The following is a 27,005-nucleotide window of genomic DNA, read 5'->3' on the forward strand; positions in this document are numbered from 1 at the left end:
TATAGTCAGGACCGAAAAGTGTCGTATCGCTTTAACGGTAAAAAACCCTTATCATAAATATCGATTTTTGGATGAACAGCAGTTTAAGAAAACGAAAAGTCGGACTTTCTGACGTTTTTTGGGGTGCACACCCATCTCGGGTAATTTGAATAAATGCCTGCGCGGGGTGCCCTCATCAATCGGTCGAATACTTAATTGGTCGATTGTGAGATTACTCTACAATGAATATAAATTCAATAAACGTTTTACGATCGCTTCAGAAGCTCAAGCGTTTTACTTAGTAAATTTTCGTTTTGTTATTAAATATTTGGAACACGCGCAAGGCACAATACTCTCAAGCTATCACACGTGTTAGGATGAATTAATATTTCTCGTCCTCTCTCGGTAATTAGATTTGTTTAAATACAGAGTTAGCACCAGTCCAATCTTGGTTAGAGTGAGCAAGTATCGTCCCTATAAATCGGGCATTTTACGAGTCACAATCGCAGCTGCAAGGAAAATGATATTCACGCATTCCTTCCTTCAACTGAAAGTTCGTAAAAGATGATCTCTTACTATAAATTAATATTAATACTATCAGTATAGTGTTTCATTGAGAATCAACAACCATGTCCTCGGTTATGTTACTAAACTGTAATACATATAGAATTCGAAGCTCATATAAAATAATAATAATACGTATCAAATATTAGAAAGCTTGAACGACATGTGAATACATGTAATAAACACTTGATTCCCATGTGTTGTATATAAAAAAAAAAGAAAGTATTGAATCTTACTACATACCTACATATATGTATAACCAACTCCATAAAATATTATACAATATAACACATTGTTTCCCTTTTTGCACCAGACAGTTCTGTACCGATTCTCTTAGTACTGCGTAACAGTATTAATCTAACACTCGCTGCAATAAAACAACCTCTTGCAAATCATTCTTTCCTTTCTCTGGTATTGTCTTTAAAAATTGTTTCATTTCTTTCGTACTACGCGAATACCTAATGGTTAAACTCAGAAGCATCGAGTCGAAAAAAGAAATTATTCGGGGGGTAAAAGTTATACGGAGGCAACGTTAGCATTAGTAATCGTCACTTGCAAGGATTAATGGCGGTGTGTTACTAAAAAAAATGGTTAATCTCATATATTCATATCGTAGAGGTGTGGAAGAGCACCTACCACTGAAGGCATCTGACAACCACGTCGAACCAAAAGTCGAACGGATGGCCCACCGTTTCGTATAATTTCGATTGCCTCCGTGTGAGTCATGTTTTTCGTGTTAATTCCATTTATCTCGATTATTTGGTCTCCGACCTGAAATGTGAGAATGCAATACAGATCCTCGTAACAGCTATCGCTTCACTGACACGCATCCTATTTTATTAATAGCTCGTCTCTTACTCTCAATCGATTATCAATAGACGCGGGACCGTTCTCAGCAATTTGCAACACAAACAGTGGCATATTTTGAAATTCACGTCCGCCGCGAATACTGAAACCAAATCCTCGGGTTCCACGTGTTAATTCGACCGCGTGATATTGGCCTCCGTCTCCGTCGCATGTTGGTTCATCCTGCGATAATTTATATTATATACACAGGATGTTCGAAATACACAGTTAAATATTTTGTTCAAAGAGTACTCGTACAACATCCTCCCCGGAATTTATGATAGAAACAATTTTTATGTGGAGAATTGATGTATTCCTACTCTCGAACAACCCTGTACACTTAATCAAAACCACTCGTGTAATTAGTGAGCAGTACCTTTTGAGACAGAGACGTATTGCTGCAACAGTCGTCGAGAGGGTAACCGATCGTCAAAGTAACAGAATAACCGGAGTCCTTGATTAAGTTTACGATATCCTTGTGGCAGACGTTCGTGATATCCACGTGATTAACGGCAAGAATATGATCTCCGACGTTCAACCGGCCGCATCTTTCCGCGGGCGAACCTTCAATTATCCTACCGATAGTCGAGCCAGCTTTGTTCACCGAGGAAATGATCACGAAGCCGAAACCTTCGTTTTCCATTCGAGTGACCGTCACGTCGTAAGGATACTGATGATTCATTTGTCTACTATACGGAGCCTGTAGATTCTCCGGAAGATGTTCCTGGGTGTTAATTCTACGTCGTATTCCTAAAGTAACCCTGCCATTTTGAGCTGCAGCGATCATCAACTGGACAACGTGGTGGTGCGACGAGTTCAAAACACTCTCATCGTCGACTGACATGATCAGGTCGCCCGTGTTCAGTCTGTTGTCCAAATCGGCTGCACCGCCAGGTACAATGTGTCCGACGGAGACCTGCTAACAGTTCGATTATCAATACCCTCAATTTTCATCGATTGTACAGGATGTCTCGGTTAAAAAGGATCACCTAAATATTATAGCTGTGCGAGAGCTTGATAATGTCGCACACCTGTACTAAATATCTGTCTTACTAAATTTCTTCCTCTTTTAATAATTTTGATAAGCTGGCTAAATTCTTTCGATTGATTACCTACTTTACTGTGCACCTATTCTAATATGAAGAAGCAGATATTTGGGCGATTTCGCTTAGCTAAGACACTCTGTATATGTTAGCAATTTATGTTCTCACTTGAGATCCTTCCTCGGTGCCACCAACTATTCTAAATCCGAAGCCTGTATCCTGTCTGACTAATGTCACCAACGTTTCTATCCATTCTATGTCAGGCACAATAGGACACACTAGTTCGTTGGTGTACTGGGTATATCTAAAATCGAACTGACGTTAATTCAACGGAACTTACACGGAAATCTATGAATGAAATTTACGCTTACCGTGGTATAGAACTGGAATGTGGTTGCTCGTGTTCGAAACTCGTGGTTTCCTTACGCTTATCCCATATCTCCCCAGTGTCAACATTCTGCTCCTGTCCGATAGAGTATACATTGTAATCTTGCTCGCTGTACTGCGAATGGGACTGCGTCGTGTACAGCTCCTTATAGTAGTCCGAATGCAAGCATCCGTTTTGTTTCAGCATGTTATCGTGATGAGGTATGTCGATGGAATACACATCGTTGTTTATGTTCAATTTGTCGTTCGTGACCCAATCTCTTTTCGCGGTGTTTCGCACCGAATCGTCGTCGAGATTAGTCATCGTAGCGAAATTATCGGACAAGTTCGTTATATTGGCCTTGTACGGGTCAGTGTAGTACATGCCGTGAGTATATTCGCCGTACTTGTATCGGTTATCTAACGGGTTTAGCTCGTTTTCGCTTTGCTCGCTCCAATTCGGTCTAATTGCATTCGTTGGCGACTTAGGGCGATTTCTAGTGTCTATCAGCGGTGTCTTCGGTCGACTCGGTACAACAGTCTTCGTTTGAGTGCTGTAGATATCAGCGGTCGGTGTTTTACTACGAAAAAAGTCTTGCGAGTTCTTCTCCTTCTTCTCGTTCGACTTTGACGTTGTTCTTTGTACATGTATCAACGCTTCCTCGTTGCGAGGACAATCTTTCAGCACCTGCACCACCTCGGAGTGGCACATGTTTCGCACATTGATTTCATTTATGTTAACCAGAATGTCACCCTCCATCAGATTCTTGCAACGCTGCCGGTCCAAGATCTTCTTCACTTTTTGACCGTGCGCAGAATCCGCTATTGTGAATCCGAACCCCATGGTCCCCTTCACGATCGCGATACTAAGAAATTCAGGCTTGGAAGACAACGGCGAATCCTTGCAATCGTTCATGTCGTTGCTCTCCGACAGAAGAATGTCGGTGCTGCTCGGTCGTTTAATCGTGTTGATCTTGTCCGAGATGCAGAGGTCTGGCATCGAGTTGACAGAGGTGGTGGCGAGGTTCTCACCGTTTTGGAGACTATGCACTGGCAAGAACGTGGAGTCCAGGAAATTGAAACGACCGTTGCTTTGCAAGGTGGGATCCAGATCCATGTACATCCTGGGATCTTCTGTCAAAATATCTGAAGCGATAGAATTTATTCTTCGAACGGATGCATGCAGAAAATATGATCTTTACCTGGCGCGTTAACAGCGATTGTGGTTACGACTTCTGTGTTAGGGTCGTTCGGATCGAATGGCAACGGATAACCCCGACACACCTCCAGCGTGACTGTCTCGCCGCTACCAATTGACTTAAAAACGTTCACCATTTCGTTATGAGTGAATCCCAAAACGCACGTGTCGTTAACGTATACCAAAACGTCCCCTGCAATTAGCATTGTTCACGGTTTATCGATTCGTATTGTTGAATGTAGTCTCTAATATGGTTTCAGAAATTACCAGTTTGCAATTTTCCATCCAACCACGCAGGCCCATTCGGTACAACGCTTTTTATTTGTAAAAATTCCTCTACCGAATCGTCCCCGCCGACAATGGTAAACCCTAGCCCCCTTGAACTCTTTATCAACGTTGTTCTTATCTTCTGACCCTTCAGTTTGTCAGGATTCCTAGTGAAATTGGGACTCTTTCTTTCCCCTAAACTTTGCTGAGCCCTTTTCGCTTGCAATACTGGATTTTCATACTGGGTTCGACGATTTACATGATCAATGAAGTATGTCCCATACAGCGTGTCATCTATTTTCTCCCAACCGTATGGTAATTCGTCATCCAAACATTCCTCCAAAGATCTTTTTTGAAATTTGGATAGCCGCGGGTCCAGCCAATGTGAAGTACCTGTGTTGTGGCTGTAATATGCACAAGTATATTAATTAATCGTATATGATTGGTAAATCATATTGTTACTAGGATTGCTGATTGTTTGAAAATTGTAACACCAATTGGCCAATTTGTGCCAATACAATAACCAGCCTTGGCTACAATATGAATCATCAAACTATTTGAATGCATCGTGCCACGTACTCTATAAAATATACTTCTCCCGTGTCGGTGTAAGCCTTTTCCCAATTTGGTGGCAATGGTCCTAACTGGTCTTCCGTTGCTTGATTACGGCTTCTGTTGCTCTGCTCTTGATTCGGTATCCCTGTATTCGGTTCTGAACTTGAACTGTACAAATACGTAGGTGGCATACGATGACCAGTCTCATCGGTTCCACTGATAGCTAATACCTCCTTATCCATGCTCTCTCCTGCAATTGCACATAGATCGTAAGAAGCAATGAAAGCGGTAACCAAAGAGCAAACTACAAAATTGTTTTACCATCATTGGTATTATCAATGGACGTTGTATCTTCAGTTTTTGTAGCCATTTTACAATTCTCGAGGTCCACCTTAATACCCTACTGAATAATAACAACGGTAATACAGCATTGAGACAAATATACAAAAAAAAAATCTATAGTTGTTATTATAATAATAGTAGTGTACGTTTTATTCTTAGAATGTTTGGCAAGTGGATTTTTATAGAAAAATTTACGACTACATTGCAGACAATTATCGAATCATCCCCGTGAATAACAAAGACTCATAACGGTCATGAAATACTGTTAGCGGTAACGATACACCGTATCAGGATTACAGATAGTATTTCACCCGTTGTGACACCATTTATGCAACGTTTCCAAACATGTTTCACGTTGTTTCGGGATTAGTTACGCGGTCGGGGTAAGTCGCGTTATTAGAGTACTCCGAAAAAAAAAAAACAGTTTTGTCCGCGTGTTCGATAGAGTGGTCTCTTTTACTTTCGACGCTTTTCAAATTTTCGAGAAAAATTCTTTCGAAGGGGGATAAGACTGAAAGAAGAGAAAAAAGTAGTTGGAAAGAAATTTTTGAGCCGTACAGTTAAAAGGACCATCCGAGCGTCGAAACGTCTGACAGATAAGGGCAAGAACGGAAACGTTGACAGCGAACGGAGCACGGCGGGGACGCACGATACTCCAGGGAAGCGGACAGACAGGTGTCCGTGGTGAAATTACATAAAGCAGGAGAGGAACACGACACACGGCGGACGTGAATGCATTCTTACGAATGCATTCACCCGAGAGAGAGACTGTGCGTAGCCCACATATCGTGCATCATTGAATGCAACTTTCTATCTAGGAAAGTAACGTGCCGTCGAGTCTCCCGGGAACGTAAATAACGTTTTTTCGTTCCGAGACGCGATTCTAACGTTTTTCCGCATGCATACCCCGAAGAAACGTTACTCGTAGATTATCTTTCTCTCCTTCCTTTCTTCCCTTTCTCTCTCTCTCTCTCTCTTACACACACACACTCTCTCGTTCCCTGCTTCTCCATCTCTCCGTCTTTCTCGCTCACGCGAGTAGAACGAGATTGAGATTAGCATGAAAATTCGCGAAGTGGGAAATCATGGTACAGTATAGACTAGGAAAATGTATAATCCGTAGACGGTTCTCTTTCGAAGGGAATCCACTTACGGTGATCACGATCGACAAGATTCTCTTTTGACTCGATCATCCTGGCTCAGCCGCGGAAACGGGCTGGAATAGTTCGCCACTGAATCACTTTAGGATCATCGAAATACTAATCATTTTCGAAATGATTGCGGAGTGAAACGTAACAACGACCGTCGCACAGCTACATCACACACGACACTGAACCGCATCGCGGCTTAGGCATTTAACCGATGTACGCGTGCGCGCGCCGTCTCGTGGATGCAGCGCGCGCTAGGCTTCTGGCGCCATATTTGAATTTGAATTCGATCCTTGAGAATAGCACCGCGATTTTTATCGGTGCGCTCTCGAAAATCATGTGAAATAAAATTTGCATATATCATGAATTTGAATAACCTTAACAAAAATATTGTGTATTTTATTGTCTGCATTATTCTTCAGTACAAAAAACAGATAAATTCGTATGAAAGATCGGTTTCACGACGCAGTGTAAGTTATTAAAAAACGCGACGAACTCTCCGTTCAACTTTAGACAGTCGTTAGACGATTGGCACTTGATGGCAGCTTCATAGCTGAATGAAATTATAATCGTCGATGATCTTATATCTGCTCTCCCTGTAATGCGCCAGGTTGTCCAAGAATTGCATGCTGCTCTCATTGTGCAGCTTCGTGAGAACAGGTGGCAAGGGTGTTACTCCCGCGGTTCTTGCGAGATCATCGTAATAATCGCCCTGGTCGTGTCCCAGCATGTGGAAATGCCTCTTCTCGAGACCCTTTTTCAATTTTTTCTCCAATTCCTCCTTCTCTTCGCGCAACATGTCTGCTTTCGAGGGGAAGTCTCTCTGTCCGTTCCAGAATTTCAGGACAAATCGAACCTACCGATCAACGTGTCGATCAGTACAATCGCTCGCGCAACCGTTACCATGCTCGTTAACGTGAATTGTCTTAAATCTCACCTGTAAATCGAACATATTGAAGGCACACACGTAAAACGGGAGACCGATCAGAGCAAGAGACGTGTTCTCGGTGGACACAACTTGCTTCCAAAGCGGAGTGACCATGTTATGATCCACGCGTACTCCACACTTCTCGCTCATAAAAGGAAAACTGTACTTGTATCCTACGATCAAAGATTAGAATCATTATCTCGAGCGTGGCCGATCGAGTTATCGGTCAAGTACAGGTACAACATGGCACTTCAGCAACGCGATACCGCAAATTCGATAAAAACGTTATCTGAGATCTTAACTTTCAAGGGATAAATTCTTAATTACCGCGTTATACAGGAGGACATCTGCATCGACAAAAGTTACCTGTACAATAGAAAACTGCGTCCAGAGGCTCTCTGGAACCATCCGCGAAGATCACAGTATTTTCAATGAGCTCTTTCACGTCCGGTTTCTACAGATTTGAAGATCAGTTGATTAATGCACGAGAACAGTCAAAGGCGGGTTTCGTTACCTGGATAACATTCTCGGGGAACACGGTACCTATCGGGTCCTTCAAGTGATGACTCAAAATGACCCGGGTCGCTTTCTTCGATATGTCCAACGCTAAGTCCATGCCTGTGGTTTTCGAACAGAAGAAGATTAGAAAGAAGATGTTCCAATTTCTTGGGTTTCAATGATCGTATTACCGGAAGGACCGGCGCCAATAACGAGGACGGTTTTATCGGTGAATATCTCTGGAGTCCTGTAGTCGTGGCTGTGCAACTGTCGACCTTGGAAAAGGTCGTGGCCTTTCAACTTCGGAACACTGGGCTCGAAGTAGTGGCCGTTGCATACCATAACGGCGTCGAAGGACTCGTTCGTCACGATATTCTTCTGTAGATCCTTCGCCTTGATCGACCACTTCCGGTCCCCGTTCGACGGCTCCAGTAATTCCACGTTGTGCAGAAACTGGAGAAGAGAAAAAGAAAAGAAAAGAACTCCTCTCTCGGTATAAAAACTCGGAGACACGCCACAACGGAGAGAAGTCGTACGGTACCCGAATATACCGGCGAAGCTTGAAATGATCGCAGTAGGAGTTGAGGAAGTCCAGTATTTGCGTGCGGGTCAAGTAACTTTCGGGGACGTCGGGGGTCGGGTAATCCGGGTATCCCATCACTTCCTTCGGTAGATTCGTTCTGTGCAGCGCAAACGATTTCGCCGGTTAATAGTCAGGCAAAGAAGAGTTTCCCGTTCACCTTCGATCGGTTCGTAAAAAATCTCATTTCCTGCTGTATTTCCGTTCCCGAAGCCCCGCGGAAGACGATACATATCCGGCGCGGACTTGTTGTCCCTTTGCGCGTGCAACCTTTCTCGTATCGAGATCGTTAATTGTTCAATTTTTGCGGTAACTTCCCAGAAAAACGGTAAACTAATTTCGAAAATTCGAACGAACGACCAGAGTCGAAAATCATTTCGATTCACCTCAAGTTGTTGTACATGCTGGTGTGTATCGGCAAGCCGTACTTGTCCAGGCCTGTTTCGTCCCTGTAGACCCACGTTCCTCCGACCTGTTCCGTTTTCTCGTAACAAACCACCTCGCAGTCGAACGTACCGGAAGTGCAATGTCGCAGAGCCGCCAGACCAGCGGATCCAGCACCGATCACCGCGATCTTCATGTTCGCTTACGGTTCGACGAAACCTGTTGGTTCGGGAACAAAGAGGATTATCCTTCCTTTCGCCGTTCTAATCGCCTACTCGGGTCTTACGCACGAGGCAATTATCTACTTAAAAACGACAAATCACGCTCATTCGTCGCGTTATCACATTATCACATTCGGAGACGGAATCGTGAAAATAAACTCGAGTAGAGGAGACAAGGCCCCAGATACTATTCCCCTAATTTACTGCGAAAACATATAGTTACACGCGTTCAGGTTCCGAGTGGGAAAGGTGCAACGATCGAAAGTCTCGAACGTTTCCTCTTTTTTTTTTCTTTTTTCCCCCTGCGACGCACTTTCCTTGTTGCTTAACTATCCTGATGGCGAATACCAATCGCTTTCGCTCTGTTATCGAGGCGGGTATATATCTCTTTTTTAAAAAATAAGAATAGTTAATGCAGGCACGGTAATTGTGTCCTTTATCACAAATGTACTTGCAAGTTGAACGAAGTCGATCGGAACGTCCGTTTTTATTTTATTTTTTTTTTTTTAATAAATTGCCTTGATTTTGCCTTTTGTCTTGGTAGCTGAGGTGTAGGTGTTAATGAACGAGGAAGCGTGGAGAATGACAGTTAACAAGGATTGTATGCTACTCACGAGAAATATGAGGGGAACGCGTGCGAAAACGTCCGTGGTCGATGTATCACAGTCGGAGAAGAAATACCGAATGACCGATCGTGAAATAATCAGTGTGCGTGAAAAGTCGAAGTGTATCGTTCGAAAGGAGGCTGTTACTGATAACAAGGCCGACGTGTATGCTGTCTGTTTACGATACACAGATATGGAAAGTCTACACGGACTTGTTTCAGGAAGCAGCGGCAATGAACGACCTCCCGCCGTCTTTGGAGGCTGAGTAAACCACCGACTGGTTAATGAATTTTTAATTGCTGCCAGAAAACCTTGTCGATGCTAATTTTAGGCAACCGACGATTATGATATAATCGTCCGGATATCTTCATGGAATAGTCGTAACGTTCACACGGGATCAGCGCAGCTGGAGGCAATACATATGTTTCGTTTAAATCTCGGCCTTTAATGTTGCACGGGATTTGAAAAATTTTCTACGGCTTGTGACGATAGAAAATGTTTGTAGAAGAGAATGATAATAAATGATAACAGCGGCTGTCGCGGTTTTGTCCGCAGAAGCTTGGGAAGTTTCATAATAATAGCCGTAAAATTGTCTTCTATTAAAATTTTTCGTCTATTCTCTAACTTTGGTTCCTTTGTTTATTTTTATATTGTGTAGAAACTGCGGAATAGTTTATTTACACGGTACAGGGTGGATGATCTTGAAAAGCAAATGCGAGGGTACCGGTTGGAATGGCAGAGTTCAGAAAGTTCAGTAGTAGCATCCGTCGAGTAACTCTGTAATGAGACAAACGAGACGCCCTATCACTTGCATCGGTTAATCTATTCTATAAACAATTCCGTCGGCTATAAATAGAGGAAAGCACAGTTGACTCAACTTCACGCTTGTTTACAGAAAACTTCGCCTCAAACTTTTATGTATGTCAGCGTGTATAGTTAAACCATATTGATCCACTCGAGCCTCTACCCTGTAAACCCATGTACCCCCTACGTAGCTCGTGTTCTCGCAACAGATCACATTGTCATAAATATCCAACGCTTACGGCCAACAAAAGCAACCTTATAATTTTCCGTTTTTTCGCTGTTAGGTCGCAAACTAAGAGGCTAAGTTCTTTTAATCATTTCTTTTTATGAAGAGAACGATGGAATTTTACTTGATAATCGAAACCGTGAAAATTAAAGTACAACCAACAAAGATCAGTATGAAAAAGAAATATATTTTTTTAATTGTTAACAAAATTCTTTACACTCTTACAACATTTGTGTTTTGGGCCAGTGTGTCTAAAATATAGTTCATATATCTTTAGTCACTACCCATAAATGTAAGTGATCGAGAATTGGTCCTTGGTATAAATATAATCTTAAGAAATAGCGACAAATTAGTCTGATTTAATCTTATGTAATTAATGTAAACGCCCAGTGATCCCTTTATCTCACAATGTTGCACTATCTCACGTGGGACTGAGCCTATCAAAGAAATGTTACTTTTATACCAAATTACATTTGTAAAAACATCTTTTGATACACTCAATCCCTGATAAAATATGCCAACATTCTAAGCTGAAGGAATTCTATGCATTTATGTGTGTTCCATAATCTGTATTGAACAAAAATAGTGTTCAAGATTAGTTCTTATCAGACATGTGAAACTTCATTGTGTATGTGCAATTTAGGGAGATGAACGGAAGAGTATTCTATTTTTTAAACAGAAGAATCATTTCTAACTATCGTCTGGAATAGAACTCGGACTCCCATTTATTCTTATATAGTAAATACAGTTGCATTGCAGCTCGCGCATCCTCCACCGAGCTGTGTTCTCCAGTTTGTATTTCTCTACCTAACAGTTCAAAGGCGAGTTTCTTTAAGCTAGGTGTTTTTCCATCGGATAATTGTTTGAAGATTTTGAACTTGGAAGTGTCCCTCAAATGTCTTCTTGGATGGGACAGATACAACACATCTAGATCATATTTCAAAGCGTGTCCGATTAGAATACGTCCTCTTAAAATCTCTGCTACTTCTTTCTGAATAATCTGAAACTCTTCGCCATTCTGAAGATTGTGTGGGCGGATACCGCTCACTTTTGTTCTGTAGTCTTTAACAGGTTCTCTGGGCTTAACATATTTGTCATAAATGCAATAGTTATGACTATTTACAATTGAGACTCTAGCCAGCATACTCTCTGTGCCATCTCCGATGCCTACCATCTCACAATCCATTGCTACAAGCTTTGTCAGTTTCTTTTTCAGTTTCTTCATCTCTTCCGTCTCTCCAATCAATTGTAGCGTAGTATCCAGCTTCGGTTTGAACGTATATATTTTCTTGGGCTTTCGACAGCAGGAAATCGACTTTTTCTCAACATTTTCTTTGCCGGAAGTGTCTATCTCCGGGGGCGACGAGTTGGCAGCTATATTTTTAAATAACTCCCAATTGCGACCCGGAGCACTCCGTTCCGTATGCGGTGTGATACAAGAAGAATTTTTTTTATTTTTTTCGTCCATTGTTCGTTTGGTCGCTAGTTTTTTCGACCGACAATCCTTCTCCTTGTTCTCGTCGTGCCTAAAATTGAAAATACCCGTGAAAAGAAACGATTAACGTCAACATCTTACGGACCGTGTCGTAACCATTTCGTAAAGCTAACCTATTCATTTCTCACGTGTACATATACGAACAGAAATCTTTCAAACGAACGTCCGATTTTTATCAAATCTGAAATATAAGCTCGATAAATGTTTACTTCAATTCTGATTAATTGAAGTTGGTTAGGTATATGCCAACATAAGCATGGCGACACAAACAGAAAGTATGTACTCTTAGAGTCCTCTGTGGCACAAATTCGAAACTTTGATGTGAAATTCAAATTCTATCAGTTTTAATAATTAGATAATTTTTTTAGATAATTAGGATTTCTAACTGTAATCCTTCTGGCATTCGTTCATGATTGTACTCATAAACGAGATAAACAATGTACCGAATAAAAACATTTCAAATCCAAACATCCGAACATAATAATTTGCACACAAAGTGATGGACGATGGAAGCGTGCACCACGCAACTTCCATTTCCACTCAGCTTTGACAATACCGTTTTCCAAAACAATCTTTGAATAAAATGTAAAATTGCGTAAATAATTTTCGTATTAGCGTCGAAAAGCAATATTGTCACTTGAAAATATAGTACCGTGGAATCTACGACAAATTTATCTAGGGGTTATGTGAGTTGAAACGCAACGGTTTTAAGAAGTTCAATGAAATAACGCTTCTGTGTACAATTGAATAAGTGTTACGATCATTTTCTTACCTTATGAACAATACCATCGCAATTAAACATCCGAAAATGAAAAAAGCTATCATGGTACAGCTGTTATAGCGATGAGCAAATATATTCTACAGTTCATGTGTGCCAAAATAGAATCGGTGAATCGGTTCTCTCAGCGTCGTCAACGGTTGCCATCATTCGAATATGAATGATTGAGTCAGAATCGTTTGTTTATAAATGTTCCATAACATAAAGAGTCATGGACGATGATAGCAACAATACAATCAAAGACAGTTTCCCGGAGCCACGGAAAAAATTCTGGCTGGTAAGTTTTTACGTACTGTCAACAATATTTAAACTAGGTTAACCTGTACCGTTATTCTCGCCGGCATTTCACGTTCTCACTTTTCATCAGCTTTCTACGATATTCTGTATGAAACGTTCCACATTTCAAGTTTATTTTAAGTTAGAAAGTTGCTGTGATTTTTGTCTTGCTTCTATCCTCTGTTCGCTAATGTTGCAATTATGGTAATACATATGTATTAGCGATCCAGAAAACGTCCAAAAAGTGATGCCATCAGTATCAGTTCGATGGATATATCCATAGAATCCGACTTAGGAAAGAAGAAAAAGAGAAGAAGAATTACCGAAGTGGCAAGCAGTATTTTCTCCTCGTCTACCTTAAGCAATAAACAATCAAATATTCTTCATACGTCCTTCACGATACAACCGAGTGCAACAGATTTATCCTTTGTGGATAATGAACCTGAAACAGCAACGCTAAAAAGAAAGTAAGAAAAGAACATTGTTTTTAAATACCACTTACACTTAAAAATACTTCTTTTTATATTCCTACCAGAAATAAAAAGAATATTGAGAACACTAATAGTCTGACACTTCGAAGTTGGGTACTGGATGTTTCAAAGATAAGCACTAAAGATAGGCAGAATTGTGCTCTAAGTAGAAAAGAGATAAAAAGACAAGAAGCAATTTATGAACTGTATTGCGGAGAAAATGTGCTCATTGGAGACCTATCTGTTCTCAAAGATTTTTACTATGAACCACTGTTACCTACTGGTATTTTTAATTCCGAGGAATTGCTTACGCTTTTCGGAGGTGTGACAGACCTCATTAAAATACATACTAAACTGAGAGACGAACTGATTGAATTAAGAGATCAGTATGGGTGTACAGACACTATTGGTTCTACAATATTAAATTGGGTTAGTTGTTTTTACGGATGATACTATAATTAATCATTGAATGTATAGAATCAGTAATTCTATAATTTTGTTTAGACTTCTACTTTAACAGAACCTTATCTGGAAAGATGCAGAACACAAATATGGGCCAAGCATTTATTGGATGAGAAAAGACTGACAAACAAACGTTTTCAATCTTTTCTGAAAAAACGTTTGGAGTCACCTCATTCTAATGATTTGTGGACATACATAGATGTAGCACGATCAAGGATTGTTAAATACCCTTTACTGGTTAAAGAAATATTGAGACATACTCCAGCATCTCATTCGGATCAAACATCTTTAGAAGAGGCGTACAATATGTTATCCAAATTATTAAACGATATCGATAGGATCATGGGTGAAGCAGAATGCAAGTTGGCTCAATCAAAGATTCATGTGAAATTAGAATATGATCCTTCCAAGTGTATTGAAAATGCAACAGAACTTATCACCGAGGGCCCACTTAAAGATGCGCGTGGCATGGTAAGAACAATTTAAACAAATTACCTTGCTTTATAAGAATCGAATAAATTTTTCATTGTTTTCGTAGAAATTTCAGTGTTTCCTCTTTGACACGGGTCTTGCAATAGCTCGGAGGTCGAGACCTGTAAATAAAAGGTACAATTTATCTTCTCCCGTTGTGCTCAAAGAACAAATCTATACGAGTAGAAACGAGTCGCTTACAAATTGTCAAATCAAAATTGGTGATCACATATTCACAACCGAGGACGAGCATGGAAAAAAACATTGGATTGATTCACTGAACAAAGTTTGCAAACTTAAAATCGATTTAGTAGAAAGCAATATTGATACTAATGAAAAAGAAAATCGGCAAACTTTAACTCCAGTGAAAAAAAATCAATCTGCCAGGTCTACATTAACTAAGATAAGTGAAAATAATTTTCTCACGTTAAAGAGAAACTTTTTGAGACCAAAACGTGACAGTATTGGTTTTACTTAGTATCATAAGTATCATAGATCTTCTGCTCATTCAGATTACTTTTTATACTCGTGTACTTCACTCAATTACGAGTTTTTATCGGAGATACATTCCACTTTCGGAAAAATTTCAAGAATATGTATATTTATCATAACACATGGATAGTATGTACTATTGTTTTAAAGCACAGATTATAATCAAATAATGGTTAATGTGCTAACGTGAAAGTAACGAATATAGAAATTGATATGCATGCTTGTAAAAGCATAAAGTAAAATGAATATGTACAAAAATATTTTTAAGTCTGCAAAAACGATTTATGTACTGTAATTATATCTAGTGTGCGATTATATAATAATTATTTCAAAGGCAGTCTATATATTGTATATATCTATGTACACATGTATTTAACAACGAAATTGTTTTCTTCGAAATGTCTCACACTAGGGTACAAAAGTAAAAGTCGAAAAATTCGTATTAAATTTTATGAAAAACAATTTTATTTCCGTAATGTTGTCATCGAGTAACAGATCCCTTACTTTACAATATTTTTAAATACTTGTTATGATTTCGTAGGTTTCATCGAGTTTCCATCTGGATAACGCTTTTTGAAAGCTTTTATCAGTTGTGGGTCGATCAAATGAACACCGTCCACTTGATTACCCAGCGTTATCCAATTAGGTTGAACATTATGTGGTCGTCCGAATAATTCAATTTTTTTCGTCCCCGGGCTCATACGTTCAATAATTCCATAAATCTCATCAGGCTTGTGGCTGGTAGCTCGAACTTCGGCTACGATAACGTCGCTATCAAGTCCTCTATTAATTCTTGGATTTCCTTTCATTCCAACCAGACAGTGCTCTTTACCATGATTCAACCAGTGTCCTGTTCTGCCTGTTCTTATTATCCTTTGCAATTGATTCGTTTTTACCCAAATTATTTCGTCCACTCTTTCGTACCCCCATAACTGCAAACACTCTCTACCAAGTTCCATCGCTCTTCCTGTTACCCATAGAAATAGAAGACCCTCGTCTTGAAGGGCGGGTATACCTAGCTGCCTCATTTCGTCGTCCGACATAGTACCATATGGTAACTCCATGTGAATATCCCACGGCGGGTCAGCCATTATCACAGCAAATTTACCGAGCACGGTCATATCGAGGTAACGTAAATCACACTGTATCCATTGTGGCGGATAAAGGGTCAATTCGCTGTCTAGGGACCCACTGGTAGTTGGACAAGCAACGCTACCACCGTTTTTACTATCTAACGTTAAAACTTTGTTTACTGTCGTGCTGCTCGCGTTATCTGTATCGTTTGGTTCTTTCGGTTGAGTTGTTGGTCCATCTACTTCATAGTGAACGTACCTGGAAAATGTAGAATTGTAATAACTTCGTTTAAACTAACAAAGGTTTTCGATTTCTATAAGTATTTAAGAAATGCATACTTGCATGTGTCCATGTGAAAACAGGTATTGAGGAAACTGCAGTCACCTAACGATTCATCTGTGTGACTTTGAATGATCTTTTTGAAGTGAAGCTTTTTGCATTTCTCTGCAAATCCTGGGCCACCGTTTAACTTAACGCAATCTACTCTTGTACCATGAGGACAGAATTCCATGACCTGAGCTCCTCCTTGGGATCGAAACCGTTCAGCTAATGATTTCTCCTTAGACGTTTGCTTTGATAATAAATCTAAAATTTGCTCTCCAACCTTTTTGTTTTCCTTCTCCCTAATCGTGGGCATTGAAATCAGGGACATTATATCCTCTGTATTCTTTTTGTCCAGTTTCGATTGCTTTTCTGCAGGCCCGTAATCATTTAATTCGGACGCAGACGTTTCTGCACTCTCCGGATTCTCTGTATCATCGGATTGAGACTGATAAGACGATTGGGATTCTGTCACGGATAACACTGTGTATCCAAAAACCTCGTTCTCTGTTACCTCTTTGATCCTGAGAGAGTATTTCGTTAATTTCGATGCTCTTGAAATGAAAGTACAAGCTGATGCAGAAACTTACTAACTTAACAATATCTTGAGCTGCCAGTTTCTCCAAAATTTTATGGATATCTGTCGAGGACACATCTGCATTTAGATTCTTACGAAGCTGGTCTATCAATTCGGCGGATGTAATAGGCAAATTGGGCAATGATTCGTGCAGAATGCACAAAACGTCTCTCTCGTATTCACTGTGATCTGTTCGTTGTACATGTCCAGTCGAATCTACAAGAATACAATCCGAGGTAATACTACCAAATCCATAACAGCAAATGTGTTCAGTAGTATTAAAAAGATTATTTTACCATTGGTGTGTGATGATTCATTTGTCAAGGTGGATGATACTGGTGTAGCTGAAGTAAGAGTAAATAATTCATGTCTCTCGCGTTTCCTCTTCTGTAGTTTCTCTCTTAGGCTGTTCCTCTTGATTTTAATGGCTTGAATTTCCTCAAAGGCGTCTGACATGTCTTGAAAACACGTTATAAACAGATATTGTAAACAAATGTACATTAAAAAATTGCAAAATTTTAATTTAAAAAAATATTGTTAACCCGTAGCAGTGGTGTATGAGTCTTTCACTGTAGCGATCGAATATTGATAGAAAAATTAAAGAAAAAGCTAGCAGAAAAATAATTGGACATTTTTTAGCAAGGAAAATAATATAATTTCACACCTTGCGACACCAATGAAAGTAATCTGTCTAAGATGCTTATAAATGCATACGTTTCCGCTGCAAACACACGCATACAATTCCGTAACGACTATGCAATTCAGACACTAACCTAACTATGCATTAACGTTATACCTAGCTTTAGCTGAAAGAGCAAGAAACACATGATTGAGTTGATGGCAGACGTTTCGTGCGCTGAGAAGTCAAGTGTTACAAGTTTTACTGTTGTTATTAATGTTGACAATTGTGTTGAACAGTTTATGGTGAATGACAGAGAAATGTCAAACACAAAGGAATTCTTTCTTACCGTTACACAACGAATTTTTAGTAATTGGACTGCGTTGAAGGTGAGACGGCGTGATTTTTTTGAGGTTATAAAAACAAAGTGTGTTACATCTTCTTATCTAATATTTTTTATTAGATGGCAGTTGAACACGGAATGGGTACAAAAGAAGACGCGATAGACTTTTGCCCTTACATAACAGAAGTAATATATATGAATGGTTAGTTATTACAAATTCTTATTTTTATAGGTTAGCTTTCAAAAATCATAGTAAGGAAAAATTTGTTTTCCTGACTAAAATATTCCTTATGTTGACAATAAATTAGTCTATGAAGTATCGTTAATATTAATGTATAAGGCATGTTTTCTGAAATGATTCTTTGATTAATTTTCTCTCACTTTTTTTATTAGAGAACTTAAACAGCAGTGAAATTGCTAATGAATTGGAAGATTATATGGACGAGCACTTTAATACTGAACTGCAAGATGACAGTGCTATGCAAGTTGCAGGGGAGCTTTTAAGGTTTTTCCATTACTGTTGTCAGAATAATGAAACTATGGCAGTGGCAGAGCTTGAAAAGTTACCACCGCTTCAATCGTGGCTTGTTAATGGTGAACCTGTGAGAAGGACACAAAATTCCTCTGTAATTGAAAGTGATAGTTCAGAAGATGAAGAAGAAGCATCTGAAGATATGCAGGTGGCAGATGGGTGGACAGAAGTCAGATCTAGACAGAAAAAATAATTGCTAGAAGATATGTAAAAGGGTATTCTTGTATTTGTTTTATATAAAAGAATATACAAACTACTGTCTTACAGTATGTACGCGTTGGTCTTGTAAATGCAATTCATATACTAGGATCTCGTAATCAAAATACTTATCTATGCAGTCTTTAGACACTGTCAAATTTTATTTGGCCGTTCTATTCTCTGATTCTGAAAAGAGGAGATGGTTAGAGTATCCTATGTGTACATACACACATTCTGTAAGTACATTACAATGATTGTCACCTTTCTTATTTTGAGATAAAGGAACCGTACAATAACCATTGTGTTCTCGAGTAACACTCTCCTTTTTTATTTCAATTATTCTTTCTTCAGGACCTAATAAGCTTAAAATTACTGGTAAGAACAATAGTCCATGAAACAGACCAAACATCACTACACATGTAAATAACTGAAACAATAGAAATTGTTGTGTATTTAATTGAAGAGCAATAGCTAATGAATAAAATATTTTAGTGTTACCTTAAAGAAAGTACTAAATATGTAAGCTTCACTGGAACCCAGTAAAACGAATGCTAAGAATGTACTCAAACCTCCATTGAACACAGCTGGTCCGATTATAGAAAGGGTTGCAATTGCACGTTCTATAAATATCATCAAACACACACAGTAATATTAAAATTTACTTCTTCTCAAATTAGTCAAACATATTGTTCTAATGTATACCTTTTTTGCTACCCTTCGTTCGGATAAATTCCAGACCGATGTGAGCTGCATAATCAACAGCCAGTCCCGCGCACAATAAAATCATAATGCTCGATGACATTTCGACGGTCAAATTTAAAAAGTACATAGAACCTAATAAATCAATGAGCGTGAAGAAGACACAGCAAAGAACCCAAAAGGATGCCTTGATGTCTCTAAGGAACACTACTATCACAACCCCAATGGTCACTATCTCGAGACACAAGTTCCTAATTAATTCTTCCCCTATCACCTACAAGAAAAATTACCAATTCAATGACTGTGAACGAGAAACTGTTTCAACCGAGAGTTCCATTACCTTGTTCGCCATCCAAGAGACATACTCGGGTGAAAATATGGCAATATAGTCATACCCCTGAGAGAAATTAGTTTCTTTTACAGTTTCTCTGATAGATTGCATTGCTGCTATTTGTTCGGTGGTTGTTTTGATGAGTACGTGTTGTATCGGTATTTGCGACGTCTAGAGAAAGAACAAAGACTACATTTTTAAAAAGAAGACAACTAATTCTCTAATAGTTATTTGCTCGTAAGTACCGTTATATTATATTCTCCAACTGGTAGATTACTGAACTTGATGTCCTTGATGTATGCTTGACCCTCCTTGGTCAGAAGTAAGTATTCGGTAAGGACATTATAATACTCTTCGCTACTCTCAATATCACCTAGAATCATCAACGACCATTAATCCTCGAACAATTGTTAGTTAAAACTAATTAACAGACTGCAGATTTAATACATTTACTACCTTTGCCAGTAGCATTGAGCCATTTCTCATAGGCAATGAACCATGGATCCAGAGTGTTGTTATTAATGAACCGATTTGCTTTCAGGCCTTCTACCAATCTGAAGAGGGAGTCACGGTCCTCGTAATAGTCCACACCAGTCATATAAATGCCAGCGCGGTTCCCATACTTGGGAAAGTATTCCTTCAATTTGTTGTTAAACTTGATGGGATAGGAGTCCTGATTTAAGTACCAAAGGGGATCAAAGTTCTGCTCCAGCTGGAAGATGGCCCAGGTGTTGATGCAGAGGAGGCCACCAGTGATCAACAGTATGATCGTTCTCACTGAGTTCTTGACGACCCACGGACCAATGTAGTTCTCGAAGAGGATCTGTTGAGTGTTCCTCTGGCTGCACTCGTTCGGCTTCCAGTTTAACCTGGGACGACAGAAGCAACCGTCCCTTCGAGCCTCTAGCCTCTTCTCGTCGTAGACCAAACAGCTCATGAAGAAGGTCATCTCGTAGACGTACAAGAAGAAGATGCCCAACGTGGCGAATGCATAGAACGATCTCAGACACGGCATCACCGTGGTCACGCCGAAAGCGAACGCAATCACGTTCGTGAACGAAGTCACTGTGACGGACATACCTTCAACGGAAGTTGGGAATCGATTACTTGATCCGGGAGACAACTGCTTGCACTGGCAATTTGATAATGGACCTTAACCACTTTCTCTCCATTGTCAAAATCTCAAGGGAGCATACCGAAGTGATACACTCAACGTGGGGGGTTGGAACCATATGTGTAGAGGGGAAACTGATTTCCTTTTCCCAAAATTTCATCAAAATCGGCGTGTATCAGTTCGGTACGTTCTGTTGTCAGTGCAAAGCTCGACGAACCAAAGTTCTGTTGGAGCAATCGAGTCCTGCTTACCCGACTGTTGCATCGCTTTGGCGAATCGGACCGGAAGCTCAAGTGCCTGGTCGGTTTCCGACAGGTTGTTCAGGCCCTGCATGATCACGAACATGTTATCGACGCCTATACCGAGCAACAGAAACGGTAGAATGGAATGTATCGGCCCGTACGAGTATCCCAAGTAGTAGCACAACCCGTATGAGGATACAATTGCCTGGCCAATCACAGAGACTCCCATTACTGACAAATAAATTCGTTGCTCCACCGCGTTACATTTACCGATCATTGCCATCACGTAAACCGCGATCAGGGATATCCCGCAGCACAGTACTGTCATATTGCTGTTCAGTATCTGGTGCAGGGTGTCTATGTAACTTCGCGAGGCGATCGCGTAAATCTCCATCCCCGGTGGCAGGGTCACGTTCGTAGAAGGGTGTAGAACGGTGTTTATGAACTCCAGCTCCCACTCTTCCGCGTCCGTGTCTGTTTTCTTCAGTAACCAATTCAGTATGGTCGCTTTCGCGCCTAGAATTCGGCCTTTCTTATCGTAAGACAAACCCGCGAGCAAGGGACCGATATCTAGCAGCAGGTTACTGTATTTCCTGAAAGGAATCTTCCAATTTTAACACGCTACGTTATCGGAGTTGACCGATTGCACTGACCGATAACTCAGTCATTTCGACTGAAACGGTAAACGGCAGGGACTCACTTGCGCTTCAATGCCTTATTCACATCCCCCAGAATCTCCTTCTTCGTCATTGTTCGAACATCCTTGCGCAAACCGGTCTCCCATAGTTGTACGATGGACTGGTATATGCAGCCGTCCTGTAACACCGTGCTGTTCAGCTCGGAGAGCATGTCGTCGGTGAATTCGAACTCCTTGAAGATATCCGTGGTGTCGTTCTTGTCGAACCAGGTGAGATACCTGCAACGAAACGCATTCTGTTTGCTCTGGTAGACTGTTACGGGGATTTATAACATTCGTTCGAGTCTCACCCAGCGCACACGTCCTCCCAGGAGTGATTGTTCGCCGTCACCCCCTTCACGGACTGCTCGATTTCATTGATCTGCGAAGAAGAGAGCACAGTCTCGATCATTGATCCCGAGGAGCGTGATACTCTGCCAAATACTCTGTTGCCTCTGTGGCCGATCGTGCCTCGACTATCATGCGTGAAACTGGAGAAGAACCTTCGCAGATTAGTATAATTCATGATCGCCTATGTACCGAACGCAGCACCTCCGGCTCCAAGACGTTGGGGGCGGTCACGATGATGCTCTCGTATCGGAAATCGTCCCGGAAATGCGATCTCACCCACTTGGCGTCCTTGCGGATGATGGAGTCCTCGGCGACGAACAGTTCAACGTCGTCGATCTCCTCCCGCCAAAGCAGCATCCCCGGCGCGTAGACGCAGTTCACGCAGAAGGACACCAGCAGCCATAGCCACGGCTTCTTCCCTATACTCAGCCCGATGCTGAGGGGTAGAACAGACTTTTGTAATATTTATTCAACGGTTCTAGCGTTGCGTACCGCGCTAGATCGGTAGCATGTTCGATCTTTTCAACGTTGGAAAAGAACGCGAAAGATGTGCATCGACGTTTATGAAACGATAGTCGCAGTGGCTCGAGAAGCGCTGATCGTTCCGTTAAATAACGCTGTCTAAGCGTTGAGAGGTCTACGCGAGCAGGAAGAGGAGACGATTGCTTAGCATAATGTCTTGCAAAAGACGAACCAATCGAATCGTGCAGTCCGTCGATGGAATTTTCAAAGTAACAAGACGAACGGGTCCACCGGGAACAGAGAAGAAAATTGTTTTCAATCGACGGGGGTCAGGTCGAGTTGACAGAAATTCGTCGAATTTAATTGGCAGATAGAAAGGCCAACGACCCGTGAATGAAATAATAAGAAATCGCCCCGAGAGGAGGAACGGCGCCTATACCGTCGACATCGTTATATGGACCAGTCATAATTCGTGGAACGAAAGAAGCACGGTTGATTCGGCTAATTAAGAGGGCCACCGATGATCTCACCTTAAGTGGATTAAAGTGACGCGAGGCTCGAGCCCACGAAAAGCGAACGATGCTAATGTTATTACGTTCAACGAGATTCGACCCAGTGCTGATTGTCGATTGGACACCGAGGCACGTGGTGATGGATCAATGGACAGAGTAATTTGACCGATTATCGGCGCGGATAACCCTTCGCTTTTAAACGATGACCTGTCGCCTGTTTCGCGCACAGATCTACGGTCTACTCTTCAACTACTTGTCTTTCGCTCAAACAGACTCGCCCAGCACTCTGTTTCCCGGAGAAATAATTTTCCAAAAGCAGATACTTCCCCAAAACTATTGAATCCAGTCAGCCAGGCATTAAACGAAACAGTTATCTTTAAGAAAGGGAACTTTTTTAAAACGTCTTCTTGTAGAAATTATCTCTTTACGGTCCTCGAAAAAGTTTGACAGTCCTCTATTTAACTACACCTTATTAAAAAGTTATATAACCGTTCAAGCGACACGTTCCAAATTCTTGAAATGATGCAGATGCCTGTTCTTAAGCACGACTCGTGTGAATTACTGTTTTACAACCGATAGGAGTCTCGCAAGAAGCAAATTATACGCGTCTTTCGAAGAAATTACAGTCGCCTGTTCTTTCCGGTAACTCTACCGTTAATTAAGTTTCAGATGACCGAACGCGAACCAAATTGAAGTTCCCGATTGATCCGTTTCGACGGCGAAACTGCTTCTACGACGAAAAACTCGCAGCGAAAGCGGCGAGCCACGACATCACTGGTCCTCGAACGTTGAAACGTGAAATGCAACGGTTATACCAACGGGTCCGAGTTCATTCAAAGATGATCAACGGAGAAGAGGAGAATCCTTTTGTTCGAGCGGCGCACAATCGCCGCGAAAACACGGCTCCGTCGCAGCCGGTTGTTCCCGGCAATTAACGTCCACGTATGAAATTACCATGAACGGACGTATATTTCAATGCCAATTCGTTCGAGGGAGCTTATTATTCGACGCGATCGTTCCGGTGACAATGCAGAAAGCCGAGACACCAGGCTTTCATCGGCGTTGTTCGGAACAACGCTATCGCATTTAATTCGCCGACATCCGATCTATTTTTTCCTGCCGATGCGTCGGGTAACGATCGCGCCATCGAGAAGAATCGATCCGAGGCCACGGGGCTTCTTTTGCACGGGAAGGACGAACGAGGAAGGTCGTCAGTAGGAATCTTCAGTGAAAAGTCCTGGTCGTCCTTCCTCGGACTGTCTTCCGGCGAACATCCTGCGAGTCTGATCCTACTGTCCGTTTCGTTGCAATCCTCTTATCGCGAATACAGACACGGCAGAGATTCGGCGCTCGAAGGATCCGGGATTCCTCGACGGCCGCGACAGGTCCTGCAGACTCACTCACCGGTAGAATATGCGATCCGAGTTCATGTGGAAGTCCAGGAGGATGTTCTTGAGCCGCGTCCACAGAGAGGGCCAGGCGCCGCCCGGCGTGTTCGCTCGTTCGATTTCCATAGCCGTGCGACGCTCAGGTCGTTCCGCGGCCAAATGTCCACTGACAGCGATAGCAAGCACACGGCCGGAGTGCGGCAGCATGCATGTGACCAACGGTGGAAGTAATCTGCTACAATTATATAACGTTCGCTCCGGAGGTTCGTCTGCAGGGCCGCAATGCTGATGCCACCGGAGGACGAGGAGGAGATCCCACCCCTCCTATTGTCTCCTCCCGCGGGGTCAGCGGGCCCCGTGATCCCCGTGATCTCCGTGGACCCTCCACGAGCCTCTCCCGACTCCATTTTACCTATGAAAATAGAATTTTCGAGGTCACAACAGCGATGCACACGATAAACGCGACCGGCTGATGCTCTTGGATTTTTGTTTTCTTTACTGTGTTATCTTAGATTCTCTTGACATTTTTAGGGCGCTCTATAGCGCTACCGGGAAAGCCAGTCAAATTTGATTACCGTTGGGATACTAATTAAATTTGTTAGAAGCGTTTGCATCCAATCGAAATTGGAAGTTACATTGTATTGCAAAGTTACAAGACTTGTGGCCGGGATCGTGTAAAGTTTTTAGCGAATTCGACGCGTTTCGACTGAAAATGGCACCAGACGCTGTTGCGAGTGTAAGCGTTTGCTTTCAGCGCTTATCTCATGTTACAAATAAAGCAGTTTCATTTATGCGGCACGATTAGCATAATTCTAGCATGGTAACACTCTGCCGTGCATCGAGAGAAAGAGGCGGATCAAACTTGTATCCTCCGATCGATCGGAAATGTTCGATCCTTGTTTGCATTTTACTTCTTTTTCTGAAAACAAAACTCGCCGCTTTCGATGACGCAGTGGTACAAATGCGGTAACCTACATCAACCGCAATATTCGATTTTGAATCGAAAAAAGCAATGATAAAATTGAATCACTGTTTTTAATCTGAGCATCATTTTTTAACATCTTAAAATTAAGAACATTCGCCTGGAATGGCTGGGAAAAAATGCTGTACTATTCTCGAGGTAACGGGGATCGAACCAGACGCAAAACTTTGCAAAGAAGTTCTAGTTTTTAGTAAATAAAAAATCAATGTGGAGCAGAGGATAAGTGGTTTGCCCCCATTTTTAGCGTTATCTAGCCAGGTGAATTCTGCGACAATATCGTGGCTCAGGGGGACAGGTTGAAAGCCAGCGGAAACAAAATGTTTAAACTACCGTTCGGCTCGCTCTTGTTTCTCGGACAGAAATCGTCCGATGACCACACCAGATCGCGGTTACATTACGATCGATCCGAAGAGAAGATAGGCTCTAGATTGACCCACATATTCCGTCAATTATCACTCCTCTTTGAAACCCGATGACCACGCCAGGTGTAAAGTTTCGTTAAGATGCGAACTCGTCAAAAATGTATAGTTCTGCCCGAGCAATACTAAAAAAAAAGATGAAGATACAGAAGCATAATCAGAACGATTACTTTTGTATCTCCGGTGGGCGAGCAATGGAACTGATTATTTCAACTATAATTTCGCTCACACTCTTTTGCCCGCCCACCAGAGATCACTCTATAGAAAATGTGTAGAACACTAAGTGTTGTACTCCGACTTGAAAAGATGTAACAGGAAATGCGTGTTATTCGTCGGATGACCTGATAAACCTGCCTCAAGACCTTGACGAAAGGATTAACCAGAGAAAGAGCTGGATGATTGATGCAACAGATGCTCGACGCCGTGGGTGGACCAAGGAAACGGTAATCGTTCTAAAAAAGAAAAATTAGCAACGCAACCGAGTTATTAATTTTCTCGTAACCGGTCCGAGGGAACTTCCTCCGCAACACGCAATCATTCCGATTCCACGGTGCATAGTTATTTGAAACTCGGCTCGTTCACGGACGAATGGCCGAGGAAAAAGTGATTCGCGTGTCTGAATCGCGGGGGAACGATCGATCTTCAACCTTTCTCCGACAGTTTACCAATTGGATGCTGTGTCATTGCGAACATTTTAAGACTCCGGCTATTTGTGGACAAATCTGCGCAACCAACGTCTTCATCGCTCGTCTTCGGATGCAGTTTGAATTCTTTTTCTTTTTCGGATGGTTCGATGACCTCTTGCTGGAAGCACACCTTTCTCCACAAAACATTAAAATGTAAGTTAATCGGTCGATGCCGATGAAAGCGGCAAACTGGAACGATATAAGTAGAGTACGGATGTTTATGCAAATTCCTCCGTTACACAAACTATGATGCCAACCGTAACACCGAGTTACGAATAATATTATAAATACTCTGTAAATTATGCAGTCGCTCGCCTGCAATTGCAAGGCCGTTACGAAACGTTCGATCCGATGAAGATACTTTGGAGTTCTTTTCCGTGAAAAATATGCAAACGGACACTTGAGTTTTTATGTGTACTTAAGGTAATCGCGCGGAAATTAATGAGCGCGAGAGAAAGGACAGACTGTATCGTCCTTTTTC

At 41.5% G+C, this 27,005-nt stretch overlaps 7 protein-coding genes across 18 annotated transcripts; 2 read left to right on the forward strand and 5 right to left on the reverse strand.

Annotated features, from left to right (window-relative positions):
* Nucleotides 1-45: 45 nt before the first annotated feature.
* LOC143362697 (membrane-associated guanylate kinase, WW and PDZ domain-containing protein 1) lies at nt 46-6,507 on the reverse strand. 10 transcript variants are annotated; one of them, XR_013083685.1, is made up of 12 exons: nt 6,314-6,502; nt 5,140-5,221; nt 4,843-5,068; nt 4,264-4,667; nt 4,001-4,189; nt 2,804-3,944; nt 2,601-2,736; nt 1,766-2,308; nt 1,402-1,572; nt 1,180-1,314; nt 787-910; nt 46-526 (listed from the first exon to the last, which is right to left on the reverse strand). XR_013083685.1 is itself a non-coding variant. In XM_076803078.1 (11 exons), exons 2-11 carry the CDS (start codon nt 5,186-5,188, stop codon nt 1,119-1,121), a joined length of 2,997 nt encoding a protein of 998 aa, XP_076659193.1. In that variant the 5' UTR covers nt 5,189-5,221; nt 6,314-6,503; the 3' UTR covers nt 46-1,118. The 10 variants fall into 10 exon arrangements, 8 of the variants coding, with proteins under 8 accessions (XP_076659193.1, XP_076659192.1, XP_076659187.1 ...); XR_013083684.1 differs by having other exon boundaries at nt 787-1,314; nt 6,314-6,503; XM_076803078.1 differs by having other exon boundaries at nt 46-1,121; nt 6,314-6,503.
* A 168-nt stretch (nt 6,508-6,675) lies between these two features.
* On the reverse strand, nt 6,676-9,768 carry LOC143362680 (senecionine N-oxygenase). Its single transcript, XM_076803052.1, has 8 exons — nt 9,534-9,768; nt 8,701-8,917; nt 8,276-8,414; nt 7,926-8,187; nt 7,751-7,854; nt 7,603-7,690; nt 7,246-7,409; nt 6,676-7,164 (listed from the first exon to the last, which is right to left on the reverse strand). Exons 2-8 carry the CDS (start codon nt 8,892-8,894, stop codon nt 6,856-6,858), a joined length of 1,260 nt encoding a protein of 419 aa, XP_076659167.1. The 5' UTR covers nt 8,895-8,917; nt 9,534-9,768; the 3' UTR covers nt 6,676-6,855.
* Nucleotides 9,769-10,721: 953 nt separating this feature from the next.
* Nucleotides 10,722-12,955, reverse strand: LOC143362644 (RNA exonuclease 4). Of its 2 annotated transcripts, XM_076802997.1 has the most exons (3): nt 12,822-12,925; nt 12,163-12,230; nt 10,722-12,080 (listed from the first exon to the last, which is right to left on the reverse strand). In XM_076802997.1, exons 2-3 carry the CDS (start codon nt 12,168-12,170, stop codon nt 11,249-11,251), a joined length of 840 nt encoding a protein of 279 aa, XP_076659112.1. In that variant the 5' UTR covers nt 12,171-12,230; nt 12,822-12,925; the 3' UTR covers nt 10,722-11,248. The 2 variants fall into 2 exon arrangements, with proteins under 2 accessions (XP_076659112.1, XP_076659111.1); XM_076802996.1 differs by lacking the exon at nt 12,163-12,230 and having other exon boundaries at nt 12,822-12,955.
* Nucleotides 12,956-12,963: 8 nt separating this feature from the next.
* On the forward strand, nt 12,964-15,411 carry LOC143362643 (rho guanine nucleotide exchange factor 3). Of its 2 annotated transcripts, none has more exons than XM_076802993.1 (5): nt 12,964-13,104; nt 13,326-13,570; nt 13,639-14,002; nt 14,078-14,506; nt 14,574-15,408. In XM_076802993.1, exons 1-5 carry the CDS (start codon nt 13,039-13,041, stop codon nt 14,982-14,984), a joined length of 1,515 nt encoding a protein of 504 aa, XP_076659108.1. In that variant the 5' UTR covers nt 12,964-13,038; the 3' UTR covers nt 14,985-15,408. The 2 variants fall into 2 exon arrangements, with proteins under 2 accessions (XP_076659108.1, XP_076659109.1); XM_076802994.1 differs by having other exon boundaries at nt 12,986-13,104; nt 13,334-13,570; nt 14,574-15,411.
* Nucleotides 15,412-15,440: 29 nt separating this feature from the next.
* On the reverse strand, nt 15,441-17,763 carry Mettl3 (methyltransferase like 3). Its single transcript, XM_076802992.1, has 5 exons — nt 17,635-17,763; nt 17,267-17,428; nt 16,988-17,186; nt 16,411-16,917; nt 15,441-16,330 (listed from the first exon to the last, which is right to left on the reverse strand). Exons 1-5 carry the CDS (start codon nt 17,705-17,707, stop codon nt 15,526-15,528), a joined length of 1,746 nt encoding a protein of 581 aa, XP_076659107.1. The 5' UTR covers nt 17,708-17,763; the 3' UTR covers nt 15,441-15,525.
* A 17-nt stretch (nt 17,764-17,780) lies between these two features.
* LOC143362645 (uncharacterized) lies at nt 17,781-18,810 on the forward strand. Its single transcript, XM_076802998.1, has 3 exons — nt 17,781-17,978; nt 18,053-18,134; nt 18,326-18,810. The coding sequence occupies exons 1-3, from the start codon at nt 17,796-17,798 to the stop codon at nt 18,655-18,657; spliced, it is 597 nt and encodes a 198-aa protein (XP_076659113.1). The 5' UTR covers nt 17,781-17,795; the 3' UTR covers nt 18,658-18,810.
* LOC143362640 (patched domain-containing protein 3) lies at nt 18,665-24,859 on the reverse strand. The gene is given in 13 exon segments (XM_076802991.1): nt 18,665-18,848; nt 18,924-19,089; nt 19,161-19,282; nt 19,365-19,635; nt 19,702-19,863; nt 19,938-20,065; nt 20,149-20,772; nt 21,058-21,641; nt 21,749-21,964; nt 22,036-22,106; nt 22,265-22,511; nt 24,454-24,524; nt 24,527-24,859. Coding segments are annotated over 13 exon segments (3,006 nt in total). The 5' UTR covers nt 24,845-24,859; the 3' UTR covers nt 18,665-18,822.
* Between the last annotated feature and the right edge of the window lie 2,146 nt (nt 24,860-27,005).

The sequence above is a fragment of the Halictus rubicundus genome, chromosome 17, assembly GCF_050948215.1.
Source record: "Halictus rubicundus isolate RS-2024b chromosome 17, iyHalRubi1_principal, whole genome shotgun sequence".
Lineage (NCBI taxonomy): Eukaryota > Metazoa > Arthropoda > Insecta > Hymenoptera > Halictidae > Halictus > Halictus rubicundus.

Excerpts from the sequence above, each read along its gene's own strand:
- LOC143362697 (XM_076803072.1), bottom strand. The coding sequence starts at position 5,188 with ATGGCTACAAAAACTGAAGATACAACGTCCATTGATAATACCAATGAT. Across the intron at positions 5,069-5,139 it reads CATTGATAATACCAATGATG|GAGAGAGCATGGATAAGGAG; the intron begins GTAAAACAATTT and ends GTGCAATTGCAG. Across the intron at positions 2,309-2,600 it reads GCACCGAGGAAGGATCTCAA|CAGGTCTCCGTCGGACACAT; the intron begins GTGAGAACATAA and ends TCGAACTGTTAG.
- LOC143362680 (XM_076803052.1), bottom strand. The coding sequence starts at position 8,894 with ATGAAGATCGCGGTGATCGGTGCTGGATCCGCTGGTCTGGCGGCTCTG. Across the intron at positions 8,415-8,700 it reads AGCATGTACAACAACTTGAG|AACGAATCTACCGAAGGAAG; the intron begins GTGAATCGAAAT and ends TGCGCTGCACAG. Across the intron at positions 7,855-7,925 it reads TATTGGCGCCGGTCCTTCCG|GCATGGACTTAGCGTTGGAC; the intron begins GTAATACGATCA and ends CGAAAACCACAG.
- LOC143362644 (XM_076802996.1), bottom strand. The coding sequence starts at position 12,874 with ATGATAGCTTTTTTCATTTTCGGATGTTTAATTGCGATGGTATTGTTC. Across the intron at positions 12,081-12,821 it reads GCGATGGTATTGTTCATAAG|GCACGACGAGAACAAGGAGA; the intron begins GTAAGAAAATGA and ends TTTCAATTTTAG.
- LOC143362643 (XM_076802993.1), top strand. The coding sequence starts at position 13,039 with ATGGACGATGATAGCAACAATACAATCAAAGACAGTTTCCCGGAGCCA. Across the intron at positions 13,105-13,325 it reads CACGGAAAAAATTCTGGCTG|CGATCCAGAAAACGTCCAAA; the intron begins GTAAGTTTTTAC and ends CATATGTATTAG. Across the intron at positions 13,571-13,638 it reads ACAGCAACGCTAAAAAGAAA|AAATAAAAAGAATATTGAGA; the intron begins GTAAGAAAAGAA and ends TATTCCTACCAG.
- Mettl3 (XM_076802992.1), bottom strand. The coding sequence starts at position 17,707 with ATGCGTGTGTTTGCAGCGGAAACGTATGCATTTATAAGCATCTTAGAC. Across the intron at positions 17,187-17,266 it reads TGAATCATCACACACCAATG|ATTCGACTGGACATGTACAA; the intron begins GTAAAATAATCT and ends GTATTCTTGTAG. Across the intron at positions 16,331-16,410 it reads TTTCACATGGACACATGCAA|GTACGTTCACTATGAAGTAG; the intron begins GTATGCATTTCT and ends TACATTTTCCAG.
- LOC143362645 (XM_076802998.1), top strand. The coding sequence starts at position 17,796 with ATGATTGAGTTGATGGCAGACGTTTCGTGCGCTGAGAAGTCAAGTGTT. Across the intron at positions 17,979-18,052 it reads GTAATTGGACTGCGTTGAAG|ATGGCAGTTGAACACGGAAT; the intron begins GTGAGACGGCGT and ends ATTTTTTATTAG. Across the intron at positions 18,135-18,325 it reads AGAAGTAATATATATGAATG|AGAACTTAAACAGCAGTGAA; the intron begins GTTAGTTATTAC and ends TTTTTTTATTAG.